Below are 15,956 nucleotides of genomic sequence, written 5' to 3' on the forward strand. Positions count from 1 at the left end.
GCAGAGGAATCAAGTGCTTACCACCGTGGATTTGCTAATGTACAGTGATCGAGTAGCCTTATCTCGATCCCTCAAGTTTGGGATATCACATTCTCCAAAATTTTTGACATTCTGACCCGATCCGAATCACGCCCTGCGAGCACAGTACCAGTCGTTGATGGTTCGGGCAACGGCTCATCGGACTTGCAGCTTGAGAAGGGTCCGAACAGTAACTGCGTATGAGGTCCGTTATTTTGGGTTCGGCGATCAGCCCAGGAAGTAGATTGGATCACGCCACACGCCACCCGGGATGTTCAGTATGTCGCCATCGACGGAGATAAGCGATCTCATCATCCATCTCTCCTCCTGTAAACCGTTATTGTTTGTCTACTGTATTGAGATATCCACCTCGTTGTGGAACAGGGCCGATCGCAACTTAAGCTTGTAAGAATATGCAAAGTTTAACATGTCCGATATATATAGATCACGTCATTCGTTATCAGCTGTGAAGTTACCATATGTACGGACGGTAAGTTACGGTCATCCCCCCCCCTCCCCCCACTTTGAGACAGCTCGTTCGCAATCACTCGAGAACAGTATCAGCGCTCAAGTCTGCAGAAGGCCGACCACTGACTACAAGGCCGAATGGATTATTTCCGGACGTGGGGCTTGGCAATAATATGACAAAGCAATGGTAAGCGATAAAGTGATCACGCCAGCAGGTGTGATTCCGATGTTAGTGGCTGATTCCGATACAACCCCAAGTCCAAGGACAGTTCGGTAGTGTGTGTTGCAGCTCCTCTTGTAGTAACTCTCAACTTGATTCTACAGTAACTAAGTGCATCACACCGTACTCACTACTGCACATTAGTCACATTTGAAGCACTGACTCCGCCTCTTTTTCGACTCACGAACCTGGACCCGCTCACAAACATGGCACCTATCGCACTTGATACCCCGGTCATCGACGCTCACCCCGTCAACAAGCTCCCAAAGGGCATCACACCCTACTCTCAGACTCCCGAGACCACAGCAGATGGTATGTGTTCCTCCTACCTCGGGACTTTGTGATACGAAGCGATGATCTTGCGAGAGCAGCGTTGATGACTTGTGTCCTGGTTTGAACAGTGGACTGGGCTGAACTCGTCAATCTCGATTTGTCAAAGTTCGATCTGCCGGGGGGCAAAGAGGCTTTGGCGCAGCAACTCAAATATGCCGTACACAACGTTGGGTAAGTACGACACTATACTCGTACTGTGCCATGCATCCCCAGCCGGGACTATGTTGAAGTTTCCATAGCTCTCGTACAGAGCGCATATCGTCAACTGAAGTGAAAGTGGCGCTGACTGACTTCCTTCTCTCGACTGTAGCTTTTTCTACGTGTCAGATTTTGGGATCTCACAAGAAGAGGTGGATTATCAATTCCACTTGAGTCAAGAGTTCTTCTCTCTTCCACTTGGTGCGTGACCTTCAGTCCGCCCTGAATGGTAGGGGGAACCGCCCGGTAGTCGCTCAGTTACTGATGTGTGGTTTGATCGATACAGAGGAGAAATTGAAGTATGCTGCCAATCACAAGGCTGCTTCGTATAATGGCTACAACGGTCCTCACGTTTACGAGTGAGTTTTGTATGCAGATTTCCATTAGTCAACGCTCGTAGCGCGACAGTCATATTCTGATCTCAGCTAACTCACTGGTGCAGAGCGGACAAGACAGAGCATCATCCTCGTCACAATATCGAAGTGTGTAAGTGGACACATGTTGTAGTCACTGCCAATCATTCCCGTTCCTCTCGCATGTCATGTACAAACAAACACAATTCCGTCCTCAGACTCAGGTCGAGATGCCCGCACACACAAACAAACAAACAAACAAACAAACAAACAAACAAACAAACAAACAAACAAACAAACAAACAAACAAACAGACGGAGAATGCTGATCCGACTCACTATAATAGACAACATCCCGAAGTTCACCCCTGATTTCCCAGCCAAGGAAACTCACCCACAACTCATTCAAACCAATTGGGACACCATCGAATCGTTCGCAAAACGAGTGCATACCAACGTCGTCGAGCGATTGATGAAGATTTTTGCGATAGTCCTAGAATTGGAAGATGAGGATTATTTTGCCAAAAAGCACGATTATGAGAAGAAAGGAGAAGATCGTGAGTGGCACATTGATTGACATTTCGTCGCGCAAGTGATGTTGATAGTGATCCGTTGATCAGATATGAGGTATATGTTATACCATTCAAGATCGGACGAGGTCAACAAGGAAGCGAAAGAGCTCTATTCGAGTGAGTTTGTCACACACCGCCAAAGGAATCAGTCTTGCCATCTGCTCGACTGGCTTCGTGACATTCAGAAGAGAGATCATAGCTGATCTTTTGTATTCGCGTCTACAGCCGGTCATACAGATCTCGGCTCTATCACACTTCTCTTCCGTCAGCCCGTTGCAGGGTTACAGATCTTGAGTAAAGATGGGAAATACAAATGGGTCAAAGCGGTTCCCGGTACAGTGAGTGCGGTACTGATGATACTGGACAGGAAAAGTACTGCGTGCTGATGAGAAAACGGGACCGTCCTTCGCTTCACAGATCACCGTCAACATCGTGAGTGAGAACCAAGGCTTGGACATACTGTATATCGTGACTAACACCTTTGTGAACGACAGGCCGACACGCTCTCCCTCCTCTCTGGACATTATTTCAAATCATCCATCCATCGAGTATCAGTCCCACCACCCGACCAACGACATTTCGATCGTCACGGAATCTTATTCTTCATCCGACCCAACAACGATGTCCTAGTCGAAGTCGTCAAGAACAGTCCATTGTTGAAGAGAGAAGGTGTTTATGAGACTTTGGAAGAAAGAGAGGATCCTCTAGATGTAGCCAGTGAGTGCGAGTTTGTTCTTCGGCCCAGCCCATGAAGCGAGAAGACACTAAATTGAGAGTGACGACGTCACGTTAGCTTGGGTGCATGAACGACAGAAACACATCTTCGCGTCTGGGTACAAGATCGTCACTCCCGGCGAGGGACAAGATGGCGACGAGCGATCGAACCTCGAAGCTGTCATTGCTGGCGTCAAGGTCAAATACTGGAATTAGAGAATCTCTCATCCGCTTCAATGTAGGCGCTTATTGAGCATAAATCAGGCCGGAAAATAAGTAGAATGGAGTTCCAAAGGTTGTAGATCGTGATGCATGCTGTAGCTGTTACTGTTATCAATATTCTTCTATCCGTTCCTGCCATCAATGTCCTTCTTTACGTTCAATCGATCACAAACGAGACACGGTCCGCGGCAGTAACCTCTCGTGACGACTCTCACCGCCCTCTCAACATAATGCCCGCAGCTCCGCCACTGAGGATAGTGACCGCGGTGTAGACAAGAAGTACACCCTAGAAACCGGATTGTCAGCAATAAGATTATCGCAAAGTCAAGTTCGAATTGGCTTGCTACACTGTATGCCAGGATCAACGTCACTTACATAATTGTGGAACCCATAACCGCCAGTCGAACCCTTCAATGTGTTGAGCTTAAGCAATGCGTCAGAGACCGGACCTGTCGATGGGATGCAAGATATGCTCAGCACCATTCCGTAACCCTAGATTAATGACAATTGCCAATCCAACTCACCTGACGAGATGTTGCCAACGCCTCTTATGAATGTGAACATCGAAAAGATGAGTGTTGGTGCAACAGGATCGTCTCCTACAAAGCGTGGTAATTGTTCATCAGGTCTGCTGCTCCAAGATGTGAGGTCCTGAAGCACTCACTCGAGATGATACTGATGATCTTTGACCACAAAGCTGAGAAACTCAATCCCAATACTCCAAAGACAATGACGAACGCTACTAGCTGCGCTTCATGCACTCCGAAACCCCACAAGAAGGCACATGCAGCAGCACTTCCGACACAAGAAACGACGACGACGATATGGAGCGGTAATTGATCGGATAGGTAGCCGAGAAGAGCGTTTCCGGGGACAGAAGCGGCTGAGGGGTAGTGATCATTCAGCCTGGTATTAAACTTGAGATGTGGGCGTCAGATAGAATGCTTACCGTTCATCAAGGCGATGAGACCAGTGCCGCTTGGACGAGTCAAATGAAGCTCGTCTGCGTAGGCTGGACGACGAAACCATCGTCAGCGTGTCCACATTTGTCTTCCCTCGACGTTGTTTCAACACTCACTAGGCAACCACAAACTCGGGATAAAGTTACCCAAACTTGTCAAAAGAATCGTCAAGGAACCCATCAACATCGCGCTTCTCCTCATGAACGACCAATCGATCTTCGGTCTTCTCCTTATCCCCTCACTGCCAGCACCACCTTGCTGCTCGTATCTCGATAACGGGATACGTCTTCGAATGGGGATCAAGGCAATGCTTCCCAAAATGAGATATCCAACACCGATCGAAATCATCGCTGCTTTATAGCCTACTTTCTCGAGGAGACCGGACATGATAAAGGGGAAGAGGGTACCTCCAATGCCGGTTCCGGCGTACATGATTCCAGTAGCCATACCGCGTCGGCCTTGGAACCATTCGAAAAGGAGTGTAGCGCATGGGAGGTAGAGTGCTATGTCGGTCACCTCGTGTAAGCACAAACGTCACGTACAAATATGATGAATGGGACGTACCACCTGAAAGAGGATAGAAACAACCAATCGTGACGATGAGATGCCATGGCTGAGAAGGAGATTGATCAGCAAAGCTGTGTAGACTTGTACGCTACAAATTAACACACCTTGGTCGCGAATGCACTTGTAATCATCGACACGGACGCAGCTACTAGTCCAAGCACCTGAATGGTCTTCTGCCATCTCGGCAGAGCAGTCAACAAGCTAGAACAATAACCCTGTATGAGCAACCATAACCAACCGAAGACGGCGTCCACTTACGGTCCGAATAGTCCTGCACTCATATACAGGAAACCAGTTTGCAGCGTAGCTGCCAAGGTGATCGTACTTTCTCCTTGACCCTTGAACAGAGTATTTGTCCAATAATTGTGCAAAATACCAATGGAGAATGGTAGACCCCATACCAAAATCTCAATCGCCGTGGCTGCAATCAAGAAGAGCCATGCTCTACGACCTCCGTCGACGGGAGGAAGGATATCGACGGGGTTCAGCTGAACCTCCTGGTCTGGTGAGAAAGAGCTGATATCATCGAGGTGCTGTTGGGAAGTTTGAACTGAGACTGAGGGTGCGATTATGGAGGTCGAGTCGAATTCGAGCGAAGTCGATGAACGATGATGGGTCGGTTGTAGAGTTGGCAATTCAATGATCTCGGGCATGATGTACAAGCTCTTCCTCTGAGTAATGGACAAGAAGAAGAATGGGTTATACACAAGTGGATGATGGTCTTTTGGTCCAAACCAAAGTCAAAGATGCCGCCTGGGTACTGATGACTGATCAAGAGATGGAAATTCAGCCCCGCTGAAGGGGGGTGCAGTCAGGGCAAAATCAGTTGTTCCATTAATTCGGCTGTCACCGCTTCCCCGCTTCTCACTCGGGCGGAACTTGAGCGCGTAATCGCCCATCTCCTGAACCTTTAAACTGACTTTAGCCGAATAAAAAGGTGGAGGGGATCTTTCCTGCTTTGATAAGCTTGTCAGCTAGCGTTGCTAAGTATAGTTAGCAATCTCAAAGTGTAACTGGACAAACGATAAGGTTCGGCAATGCCGTGCATGCTCCACGGATACAGCGAAGTTTGATAGCGCCGAACAGCCTCAGTTCTGGTTAGCGTATAGTCATTCCAGCGTCACGTCATCATCTCCAGCATTGTGATCGTCACTATTTCTTCGGAGGAAAGAGGAACGTGTCTCCTATACCAATATACCGTAGATGGGGCATGCAAGCGACGATCATCATTTGCGTGTTGCGCACCGCGCGCGACGGGTGGTCTTTCAACGATCAATGCTTCTATCTTATTTGTGCGCTAGAGGGACGAGCCGTGCTATGACCCTCATAATAATCGACATACCACCCAGGACGAATCTGGCGCTGCTACGGTGTAGCGGTAATTGGCTACGGAGGACAAAAGCCACATCGCATCCAGAGAGACGACGTTTTGTGAGTCCCACATCACACGACAGTGGTCCGTCGTCATCATCAGCCACTTCGACGCGTTCAACCCGACGTCATGAAGATTACATGAGATGTCAACACGTTATAGCATGTATCCAAGCGTACTGGTGTAAAAAACTGCACGACTGCAAGTGGGTCATGCATATGTAGGTACCCCATCTTGTCGGACGTAACCCCCTCTCTGACCTTCTTCTGCTTAGGACGGTCATACCAGCTGGCTGCCGGCCGGCCGAATTCGAGTAGAAGATCGAAGTTCAGATCAGACGGTCGCGCTCGGCCGTATCGTCTGATCCCTTATAATACCTCCTCTGCCCCGTTCATCCCACTGCATGACGACTTGAGGACTCCAGTGGAGCACTTTACACTCGGCACGTTGAAACATGTGGAGAGGGGACGAAATGTTGGAATCCGCAGTTCCATTTCAGGGCAGATTGACGTAATCTCCATCAGAGAAATGGAAGTCGGATGACCCCGACAAACGAACGAAGAGAGTGTGATCATGTTGATGTCATTGTTGTAGATTCCAGTGAAGGAGAAAAAGTAGGAATCACTCCAGACTTGACTATATATACGATACGAGCTCCATCCAGGTTGTAGTAGCAATTAAGCATACGGACCGTAGTGCCTTTTTAAAGCATATTCACCGACAACGACCAGTTCTTCGACACAGCAGCACAATGTTCCGACCAAGAATAGTCGATGCGCTTCAGCCGCTCGTCCGTGTTCGACCGACCACTCTCCCACTTACAACTATCATCTCCCGAAGACCGCTCACCACGTCTCTCCGCTTACTCAACGAGGCAGATAAGAGCAGACCACAAGCTTCTCATCCAACGAAACATGAATCGAGACCCGTTTCTTCTGGTAAACCTGTCGCGGAACATGTCAAAGAAGATGAGAGTAAGAGATCTGGATTGCCCGAAGAACCAGCGAGCGGACCACCACCTCGTAAGTGTGATCTCTGCCTGTCGTCGTGCCACACTTCTCAGCTCTTGCCCATCATTAATCACGTTCACTTGGCTCGCTCGAAGTGCCCCGCTGACGTTGACAGAACATCCTGAATCGTCTGATGAACCAGCTCCGCTTGCTGCTCTGACTGCCCCTCAACTCTTCTCGCTAGAAGGCAGGACAATCGTCGTCTCAGGAGGTGGACGAGGCTTGGTGAGTGGGGCCTGCGAAACGCAAAGACTTCTATCCCAAACACCTGCTGATCGAAAACGTCAACCGTTGTCCACCTTTAGGGCTTGACAGTGACCCACGCCTTGCTCGAATCCGGTGCCAGCGTCGCATGTCTCGATGTCCTCCCCGAACCATCCCAGCCCCAATGGGACAAAGCACTCCAGCTCGCTGAGTCCAAAGCACTCTCTTTGAGCTATACGAAGCTCGACGTCACCAACCAAGATCAAGTTTCTACCGTCTTCTCAACCCTTTTCAAAGATGCTGAATCGGACAGACCAATCCGAGGACTTTTCACAAGTGCAGGAATACAAGTGATGATGCCAGCAGTGGATTATTCGATCGAAAAGTTTAGGAAAGTGTTAGATGTTAATATCACTGGGACTTTTCTTTGTGCTCAAGCTTTCGCAAGAGAATGGTTCAAATTACATCCGGAACCGGGTCCGGAGGAGGGACAAGCAGGGATAGGAGGAGCGAGTATCGTCATGACCGGAAGTATGAGTGGGAGAGTCGCGAACTTGGGTATAGAATGTGCACCGTATAATGCGAGTAAGGCGGGTGTGAATCAGCTAGCGAAGAATTTGGCCCTGGAATGGAGTAGGAAGGGCATCAGAGTGAATGTGAGTGCGGAGCAGGCTTGGACGAGATTGATATCAACAATAGCTGACAATTGGGTTTTCTTCTTCGAGTAGTCCCTGTCACCTGGCTATGTGAGTCGAGTTACTTCCCTTTGACAAAACCCTGCGCGCTATTGGAAGCGTCCCTTGTGTCACATAGCTGACCGCTCCGATTCGACTCCAGATCCGGACCGCTCTCACCGCAGCTCAACTCGACGAGAAACCTGAACTCAACCAGATCTGGCTCCAAGGATCATTACTAGGTCGTCTTTCTACCCCGGACGAGTTCAGAGGTGAGCCGTGTGTTCTACTCCGGCGTCAATATACACACGCCGTCGATGTGTACGGTACTTGAGTGGTCCTGCACCTTGCATTGGCTCGCGTGCTGATGCCTAGTTCACGCTTCTAGGCCCGGTCGTCTACCTCTTGTCTGATGCGAGCTCGTTCATGACGGGTGCTGATTTGCTGGTGGACGGAGGACACTGTGCCACATAAGCCTCAGAAGGACTGTCAACAAGTATTTCGAGGTATAGTGGAGGGAAACACGGATAAGACGTTTACGGGACGGATCATGGACAATCTTATAGCGCTTCTTAACAATAAGAGGGAAGGATATTGACAAGACGGTATCTTGTGAGGTGTTCAAAGTATGAAAGGGAAGTCGCCGGGGTTATTGTACGTACTGAATGAGAATCTGACTATACACGACATAATGCATACTGTAACGAACCATAAGGAGACAACAACCTATGTCTTTCGATTCGCACATGACAAAAGGATTGCGAGCGAGTTCGCACATCCACATGTAAGATACATGAAACTTTGTTGCATGTTATTCGTATCGTATGGGCCAAGCACTGGCTCTCCTCTAACGTCCATCTCACTCAACATCAGGTATCTCTTCCAACTCTATGCTCTCGTCGCCTTCCTCTCCGTCCCTCCCACCGAAACCTCCATCTCGCAAAGCATTTCCATTGTCCACAATATGAGATTGGACCTCTGCATCAGGCGGAGGAGTCACAGGTCTCGGAATTGGAGATTTGATCTCTTCGTTTGTCGGTGCCGACGTTGCAGCTTTCGGATCATGATGTGTGATTCGTTCAATCTCTTCTTTCTCCTCCTGAAGCTGAAGTGAAGTATCGGTCTTTTCTTCTTCCCCTGTCTTCATTTCTGCGACCGCTTCCTTCTCCTCGCTTTGTACTTCCTCCTTTGACCCTTCTGTCAGACTCGAACTTCCTTCCTCCTGTGACGCTTGCGTTGCGGCTTCTGCATCGTCCTTTGGCATCACCACAGTCCCCGTCTTGCCTGCTCCCAAAGCAGACTTCTTCTTCGCCCCGGCTGCGGCGAGACCCAGTCTCCCAATCGGACTTCTCCCGACAGGCGGTATTCTCTCTGGTGCCGCGTTGATAGGAGTTGACGTTGGCGTACCGTTCGTCTTGACCTTCGCTGCCGAGTTTGGAGTAGTGGTTGACGCAGTCTTGGTTGAAGGAGTCGACTTCGCTTTGCTAGCAGAAGTCGCGGTCTTCGGCGTTGAGGTTGTGGTGTTTTTACTCGGTGTCGTAGAACTTTTCGCGGGAGTATTTTGAGACAGGGAAGTAGGATGTCCGGCTGCTGCTGACGCCGCCGCTGCTGCTGCTCTAGCTCTTGAAGCTGCTGTACCTTGTAACAATCTCGAACTCGTATTTCCCGAGATCGTGTTCTTCCTAGTAGGTGTATCGCTCCTCTCTCCCGTCTTGACTGCGCCCGCGCCAGAAGCGGGCGAAGGACTCGCGCTCCCAAGTCTGCGACTTGAAACTTTCACCCCACTCCCACTCGCTTTGCCCAAACTTAGACTCTGTCGTGGTCCCTTTTCCCCACTTGCGGGCGTATGTTGTTGAGCTGACGCCGGTGGACTTCGAGCTTTCGCAAGTGATGAAGCGGTTGGTTTGCTCGGCGTTCCTGTCAAGTGAGGTTTGAGCGGACTAGGGTGATGCGGTGTTGATGTAGATGGGGAGAGGGAGGAAGCTGGTCGAGGCGGACGAGGGGCAAGGGGACCAGTAGCATTGGGTGTGAGCGGTTTGGTAGGTTGGCTCGCGGAGGGAATGGTGGCGGAAGGTGTCGTTTTGTGAGCCGAGGAAGTAGAAGTCTGACCTTGAGTCGTCGATGCATTGGAGAGTCGATTCCGAGGCGTGGTGTTTGACGAAGTCGTGGACGAAAGTCTGGATCGAGGCTTCGCTGCCGAAGGGGTTGTTGTGGTGGGAGCTTTGCCATTCGCAGTTGAAGGAGAGGGGAAGGGTTTCTTCTCCGTCGCAGCGGCTGTCTTGGCTGGGGTTGTGGCGGCAGTCGTAGCTCTAGGACTCGGAACAGACTTATCCTTACTCGCACCGGACGCGGTGGATGCCTTGCTAACACCAACTTTTGAAGGTATGTTCGCATTCGCGTTTGAGCTCGATGCCTTCTTTTCAGCCTTGCCAGGGGGCTTGGCCTCCTTAGTCATCGCGGTCGGACTAGCTGGGCTCAGCGCATCTGGGATTTGATCGGACGAAGCCACGATGGGCGACATGACACCCGTACTCGACATTCGTTTCGGTGATTTGGGAGGGACGACCGGTTTGGCCGCGGGCTCGGGCGTGGAGGGAGACGAGCCAACCTTGATGTCAGAGGGTTTGTTGTCCCTCTTGTCTTTGTTCGAGGAGGTGGAGGTGATAGGAACTGCCGAAACGACTTTCGCCTCGACTTTCTTCAACGTTTCTCCAGCTTTGTGCAAGACGTCTCCAACACGCCCTCCTCCGTCCTTTCCATTCTCCTTCGTAGCCCGAGTCCCATCCGAAGTATTGTTCACACCATCAACATCAGGTCCAGGTCCTGAGAAGATCCCATTCCCCTGGTCCAATTTCGGTGTGACTCCCGGTGTGGTGGAATTTGTAGCACTAGCACGACGTGATCCGCCATTCGATTGAGGTTGAAGACTCGCACGACGGGATTCGCGAGCAGCAGACTCTTTGTCCCGGTCTGCGGCAGTTTGGAATCGCGCAACTAGGGCTGAAACCTGTCAAAGCGACGAGTAACGAGAGCAACGATAGGAAGATAACGCGTAGTGTGCAGATTCGGTTTCGCGTAAGGATTATGATTGTGGTGGAAATAACGTGGTGTGACGTTGGTGGAATTGGATGGAATGGGTAATGGATAGATCATATCAGCACGAGCTCGGCCTTGATCAGTTGCGAAGAGTTTCAAACACTTACACTACCTTGGGATCTTTCAACAGGTAACGGCCTGCACCAGTGTCGTCAGCATGGTTCATTCGTTCAACGTACAACCGTAAAACTTAAACCGCGATGGAACGAAGGGTAACGAGTTGCTTAGGTCAAAGCAAGAACGCAAACTGGACTACGATTGGAGAGTGATGGTGAAACTCACATTGTGAATCGTTCAATTGTTGTCGAGGTGTACCCTCGGACTCGATCAACTCCAAGAGTCGGGCTGTTCAAGAACGGAGCGGAGCACAAGTCGGTTCGAGCTCGTGGTTGGTCGCGCTTTGGTCTGCTCTCTTCCTGTAGCTCTTCGTTTATGGTCGATCTACGAGTGGTTACTCGATCTCCTGTCTTGTCCAGCGATCCTGTAATCAATATAGGGATGCACGAATAACCAAAACAAATGTTGAAAACGATACAGTGACAAAGGATCACAGATGTGTCGTCGCGAAGGTGGTTGTCCGGTAATCCTCAGGTCCGAGCCCAACAACGTGTGGCGCAGTGGCGTTTGGTTATCTTCATTCTCGACCCGAACGAGAAATGCACTGATGCATCATATTTTACGGATATGGAGCACGTGTTCAATTTGGGTATGAGGACTGCATGGGGCTAATGTGTCAAGCCATCATTCACATGAAATGTCGGAAGACAGATTGCATCCACAACGTAGCCGTCAAACCAGTGTCCACATATTCATGCACATAACAAATCCTTCCTCCATACCTCCACTACGATGCAAACAACTAGCTAGCAAGAAGTCGATTACATGCCCAAGCCGGCACCAACAATGGCACCGACGACACCCATACCTCCGACAACGACACCCCAAGCAACACCTTGCTTGCCAGCACCGGACTTGGCAGCGGTAGAGGAAGCAGTAGAAGCAGCAGAAGTGGCGGAAGCAGCACCAGAAGCAGACTTGCTAGCAGAGCCGGCAGCGGAAGAGGCACCGCTGGCTTGGCTGGAAGCGGAAGAGGCAGCGGTGGAAGAAGCAGCGCCGGCAAGGGTGGCGGAGTTGACGGCAGTGGTAGATTCGGGCTGAACAGTTGAATATATCAGCTAACCGGAAGGATCAAGGATCAAGTCCACAATGTGCGAGACTCACAGTGACGGTAGCAACACCGTTCTCAACCTGGAAGTAGTTGGCTGAGATGAGATCACCGAGACCGGCCTCCTGGACGTAAGAGGGGAGGAACCAAGTACCGAGAGGAGTGCCGGCGGCGGAAAGGTTGGCAGGGGCAGTGAAAGTGGAGGGTTGCTCGTAAAGGGCAACGACGTATCTGTGAGTGATTTGAAATGTCAGCTTCTATCATACGACTACCCAGTCGTAGCTTAGCTCACCGGTGAGAACCGGTACCGGCGAAAGGACCAGGTCCGGCGTAGTCAGTGCTGCAATCATGATTGGTCAGTGACATTGCAGACAAAGATCATGATAGGATAGCTTACACGGCAGTGGAACCAGTGTAGTTGATGGCGTAAGGAGCGGCAGAGGCAGTGGCGAGGGAGACAGAGTTTACGAGCCAGTGTCGGGTCTGCTCAGTGGTGGTCTGGTCAGTGCCGACGGCGTTGGCATCGGCCATGAGAAGGGTGTAGAGCTGTGCAAGTTAAAGGGGTCATTAGCGATGTGTGACGCGACAGCTACGTAGCCAGGAGGTGTCTAGGAGGCAAAACAACATACAGTGCCATCCTCGAAAGTAGCGTTGCCCGCAGGGGTAACGGAAACGTCGGGGAAAGTGGCGACGGCTATGGAGGGAGGTGGTTAGTTGATCGTAACAACGTATGTGACAAGCCGTAGGATCTAGCTCACCAGACTGGCTCAAGTTCTGACCGATGGTGATGGCCTGTCCACCGAAAGTGACGGTGAGGACGGCGGTGGGGTCGAAAGTCTGGAGCAACTGGGGGACGAGCTGGGCCTCTGAATGCGTGAATGGCGACAATGATCAGCAATGATGTATGATGTATTGAATATCTTTCATACAACGGCGACGTGACGGCTGATGATATGGTAGTGCTCGACTCACGCTCAAAGTTGGCTTGGAGGCCCTCAATGTCGAGGGTTGAAGCAGTACCGTTGGACTGAGCAAGAACGGGCGCAGCAAGGAGCGCAAGCACTGGGATAAGGGCGAACATGTTGATTGAAAATGAGACTATGCTGGACGAGACAAAAGAATCAGAAATCAGTATTTGTTTTCGCGTAGTTGTGAGGCGACGTAATGGTCATAGCGGGGATGAAAGGACTGTGCGATGATCATCCGTTTCAACAGACAAAGGAGAGGTTGATTGCGCACTCACCTATAATGGTCGTGAATGCGTAAAGAACGTGAATGTGATTTTTTGATTGAATGAATAATGTGAGAATGGAAATGATAATGCAGGATGAAGAGAGATGTAAAACTGGAATCGAAAAGCGGGATGATCGCTCTGACAAAGAAAAAAGAGTCAACAAGCCTTAGTTAGCTGTGCATGAAACGAGGTCCGTGCGGGAACTGCCCAACAACTCAGTCGCGTCATTCTCTACAGTATACCCCAGAAACCAGAAACCTGACACGTGGGGGAAGAGCCTAACATAACCGATGGAATTAATCGCCGCGGAACGTTGTTAGATGTGGCACAGAGACGTTTCGTTCGGTTGTCGGGAATGTGAATGTGAATGGGGGGTAACGACGGACCGTAGACGATGAGAAAAACAATGAGTATCCATCTAGAACAACATACTATAAACTTCGATCAAAAAGTAACACACATCTATCTGTGAGTGATGGAGAAGCAAGACACGACGAAGTGCAAACTAACTCGACGACTATATCAGCTCTCTATCACCTAATCAACCTCCATTTCACACAATGGCGTCCGCTTCTTCCTCTGGCAACTCGGAGCTCGAGTATCTCAAGACCTTGGTCTCTCAGGTGAGCTTGGCGGGTGTGTCAACGGGGAGTAGTAGTAGAGTGCTGACAGTTGCGTATCTATCGTGTCCTATCATATTGCTGTTTCCTTTCACATGATCCCGGTCCATTGGTCACACCCTCGTCTTCGTCCTTCTCGCTCCATGTGGTGTCTTCCAACTTTCTGTTCCGCCCATTCCGAAACCCACCAGCTCAACGACAAGATCACTCAACTTGAGAAATCTACCTCTACCTCGGTCCACTCCGCCGTTGACACCGCCAAAGCCGCTATTGGTCTCTCCACCTCTGCCACTACCGGAGCTGGCAAGGCTCCCCGACTCGTACTCATCGGTCCTCCCGGTGCCGGAAAGGGAACTCAAGCACCCAACATCTCCGAGAAATACTGTATCTGTCATCTCGCCACCGGAGACATGTTGAGATCGCAGGTTTCCAGACAGACAGAGTTGGGTAAAGCAGCAAAGAAGATCATGGACCAAGGTGGTTTGGTCAGCGATGAGATCATGGTCGGTATGATCAAGGAGGAGTTGACAAAGAACCAGGAGTGCAAGAATGGGTGAGTGCCGTCCGCGAGCGAAGTCCGTTGAGCGAAGCGAGAGGACGGCTGGGTGGGGCAAGGGGGACTTGATTGAAAGGGTGGAACGATGGAGAATTTCATCTCCCGGACCCTCACATCATGACATGTCGCCGGAAGAGAAGCTTGGCTTGTCACCTGCTCCACTCTCTCGTGCTCAAGCGGGCTTTTTTTCACTTTCCTTCTTCCCATATGCCTTATTGTGTGTTCGTCCAGTCGCAGCTTGCTAACCCTTTATTCCTCTGCAGTTTCATCCTCGACGGTTTCCCCCGTACCGTCCCTCAAGCTTCCAAGCTCGACGCCATGCTCTCCGAGAACAAGCAGGCTATCGACCACGCTATCGAGCTCAAGATCCCTGACGCCTTGCTCATCTCTCGAATCACTGGTCGATTGGTCCACCCTGCCAGTGGTAGGAGTTACCACCGAGAGTGTGCGTCGAATGACATTTGACAAACCGTTAGGGTAAAAGCTGATCAATTCTTCCTCTTCCCCTCCTCGTCCTCGTCCTCTTCTTTTCTTGCTATCATTCATGCGACAAAGTCAACCCACCCAAGAAGTCCATGACGGATGACCAGACTGGTGAACCGCTCATCCAACGATCTGACGATAACGTCCAAACTCTCAAGAAGAGATTGGAGACCTATCACGCTCAGACAGGTCCCGTCGTAGATTATTACAAGAAGACGGGAGTCTGGACACCCGTCGATGCTGCTCAGAGTCCTAAATTGGTTTGGGCAAGTATCAGTACTATCTTGGCAGGTGCAAAGGACGGTAAGACCGTCAGGGCGTAAATATATGGATATTAGGTAGTCATAGATTGGGTCGGGGAAGGTGAACGTAAAGAAAGGGATGAGAAATAAAAGCATGATTGAATGCATCTGCATGGGACGGCATGGTTGAAGCCCATTCATTAAACAGATTATTGATGTGCACATTGCAGCGCTTACGAAAGTTATTTGCAGGCAGGCTCATGACGTGACTGCCTCTAAGAAACAGAGTGCTGTACGAGTCACCACTCATGGCAATCGGGCCCTTGACACCCCTAATCATGGCACAGCTGTGATTCTCTGGCTCTCGTCTCATGACAGTAGGTGGAGGTGGAACAATCTTCGATACCACGGCAGACAAGACTTCATGACAAGATATAGACGAAGAGTGGTATCTGGACATTCATGCTCCCCGGCGTCATTCAACAGTCTTTGCATTTCTGTGCATCCTCTTTTTGAAAACTCTGGACACAACGATTCTAGCTAGCAAGGATCAAGATCAGACGAGTGCATTTGATCCATATTGAAGGAGAAGTATGGAGGGGAAATTTTGCTGAGTGCAATGTGAGCGGATAATGAAGTATTCAGGAAGGGATCGATGAGATGCTTCTTGACGC

At 50.2% G+C, this 15,956-nt stretch overlaps 6 protein-coding genes across 6 annotated transcripts; 3 read left to right on the forward strand and 3 right to left on the reverse strand.

The window, feature by feature from the left end:
* Positions 1-912: 912 nt before the first annotated feature.
* CI109_106760 (uncharacterized protein) lies at positions 913-3,091 on the forward strand (the record flags this gene model as incomplete). Its single annotated transcript, XM_032002174.1, has 11 exons — positions 913-1,018; positions 1,108-1,210; positions 1,350-1,438; positions 1,524-1,596; positions 1,680-1,723; positions 1,937-2,146; positions 2,210-2,278; positions 2,387-2,499; positions 2,579-2,593; positions 2,656-2,878; positions 2,955-3,091. The coding sequence occupies 11 exons, from the start codon at positions 913-915 to the stop codon at positions 3,089-3,091; spliced, it is 1,182 nt and encodes a 393-aa protein (XP_031863731.1).
* A 217-nt stretch (positions 3,092-3,308) lies between these two features.
* CI109_106761 (uncharacterized protein) lies at positions 3,309-5,525 on the reverse strand (the record flags this gene model as incomplete). Its single annotated transcript, XM_032002173.2, has 10 exons — positions 3,309-3,383; positions 3,473-3,546; positions 3,622-3,696; positions 3,762-3,980; positions 4,047-4,109; positions 4,176-4,562; positions 4,624-4,672; positions 4,731-4,827; positions 4,885-5,347; positions 5,495-5,525. 10 exons carry the CDS (start codon positions 5,523-5,525, stop codon positions 3,309-3,311), a joined length of 1,533 nt encoding a protein of 510 aa, XP_031863730.2.
* A 1,224-nt stretch (positions 5,526-6,749) lies between these two features.
* On the forward strand, positions 6,750-8,360 carry CI109_106762 (uncharacterized protein; the record flags this gene model as incomplete). Its single annotated transcript, XM_065967907.1, has 6 exons — positions 6,750-7,020; positions 7,151-7,233; positions 7,314-7,868; positions 7,941-7,958; positions 8,050-8,158; positions 8,275-8,360. The coding sequence occupies 6 exons, from the start codon at positions 6,750-6,752 to the stop codon at positions 8,358-8,360; spliced, it is 1,122 nt and encodes a 373-aa protein (XP_065823979.1).
* A 385-nt stretch (positions 8,361-8,745) lies between these two features.
* CI109_106763 (uncharacterized protein) lies at positions 8,746-11,655 on the reverse strand (the record flags this gene model as incomplete). The annotated part of the gene is made up of 4 exons (XM_065967908.1): positions 8,746-10,893; positions 11,090-11,120; positions 11,265-11,327; positions 11,645-11,655. 4 exons carry the CDS (start codon positions 11,653-11,655, stop codon positions 8,746-8,748), a joined length of 2,253 nt encoding a protein of 750 aa, XP_065823980.1.
* A 205-nt stretch (positions 11,656-11,860) lies between these two features.
* Positions 11,861-13,228, reverse strand: CI109_106764 (uncharacterized protein; the record flags this gene model as incomplete). The annotated part of the gene is made up of 7 exons (XM_032002171.2): positions 11,861-12,136; positions 12,204-12,378; positions 12,440-12,487; positions 12,545-12,693; positions 12,777-12,841; positions 12,906-13,013; positions 13,120-13,228. The coding sequence occupies 7 exons, from the start codon at positions 13,226-13,228 to the stop codon at positions 11,861-11,863; spliced, it is 930 nt and encodes a 309-aa protein (XP_031863728.2).
* A 713-nt stretch (positions 13,229-13,941) lies between these two features.
* On the forward strand, positions 13,942-15,363 carry CI109_106765 (adenylate kinase; the record flags this gene model as incomplete). The annotated part of the gene is made up of 4 exons (XM_032002170.1): positions 13,942-14,004; positions 14,193-14,554; positions 14,821-15,002; positions 15,113-15,363. The coding sequence occupies 4 exons, from the start codon at positions 13,942-13,944 to the stop codon at positions 15,361-15,363; spliced, it is 858 nt and encodes a 285-aa protein (XP_031863727.1).
* Between the last annotated feature and the right edge of the window lie 593 nt (positions 15,364-15,956).

The sequence above is a fragment of the Kwoniella shandongensis genome, chromosome 13, assembly GCF_008629635.2.
Source record: "Kwoniella shandongensis chromosome 13, complete sequence".
Lineage (NCBI taxonomy): Eukaryota > Fungi > Basidiomycota > Tremellomycetes > Tremellales > Cryptococcaceae > Kwoniella > Kwoniella shandongensis.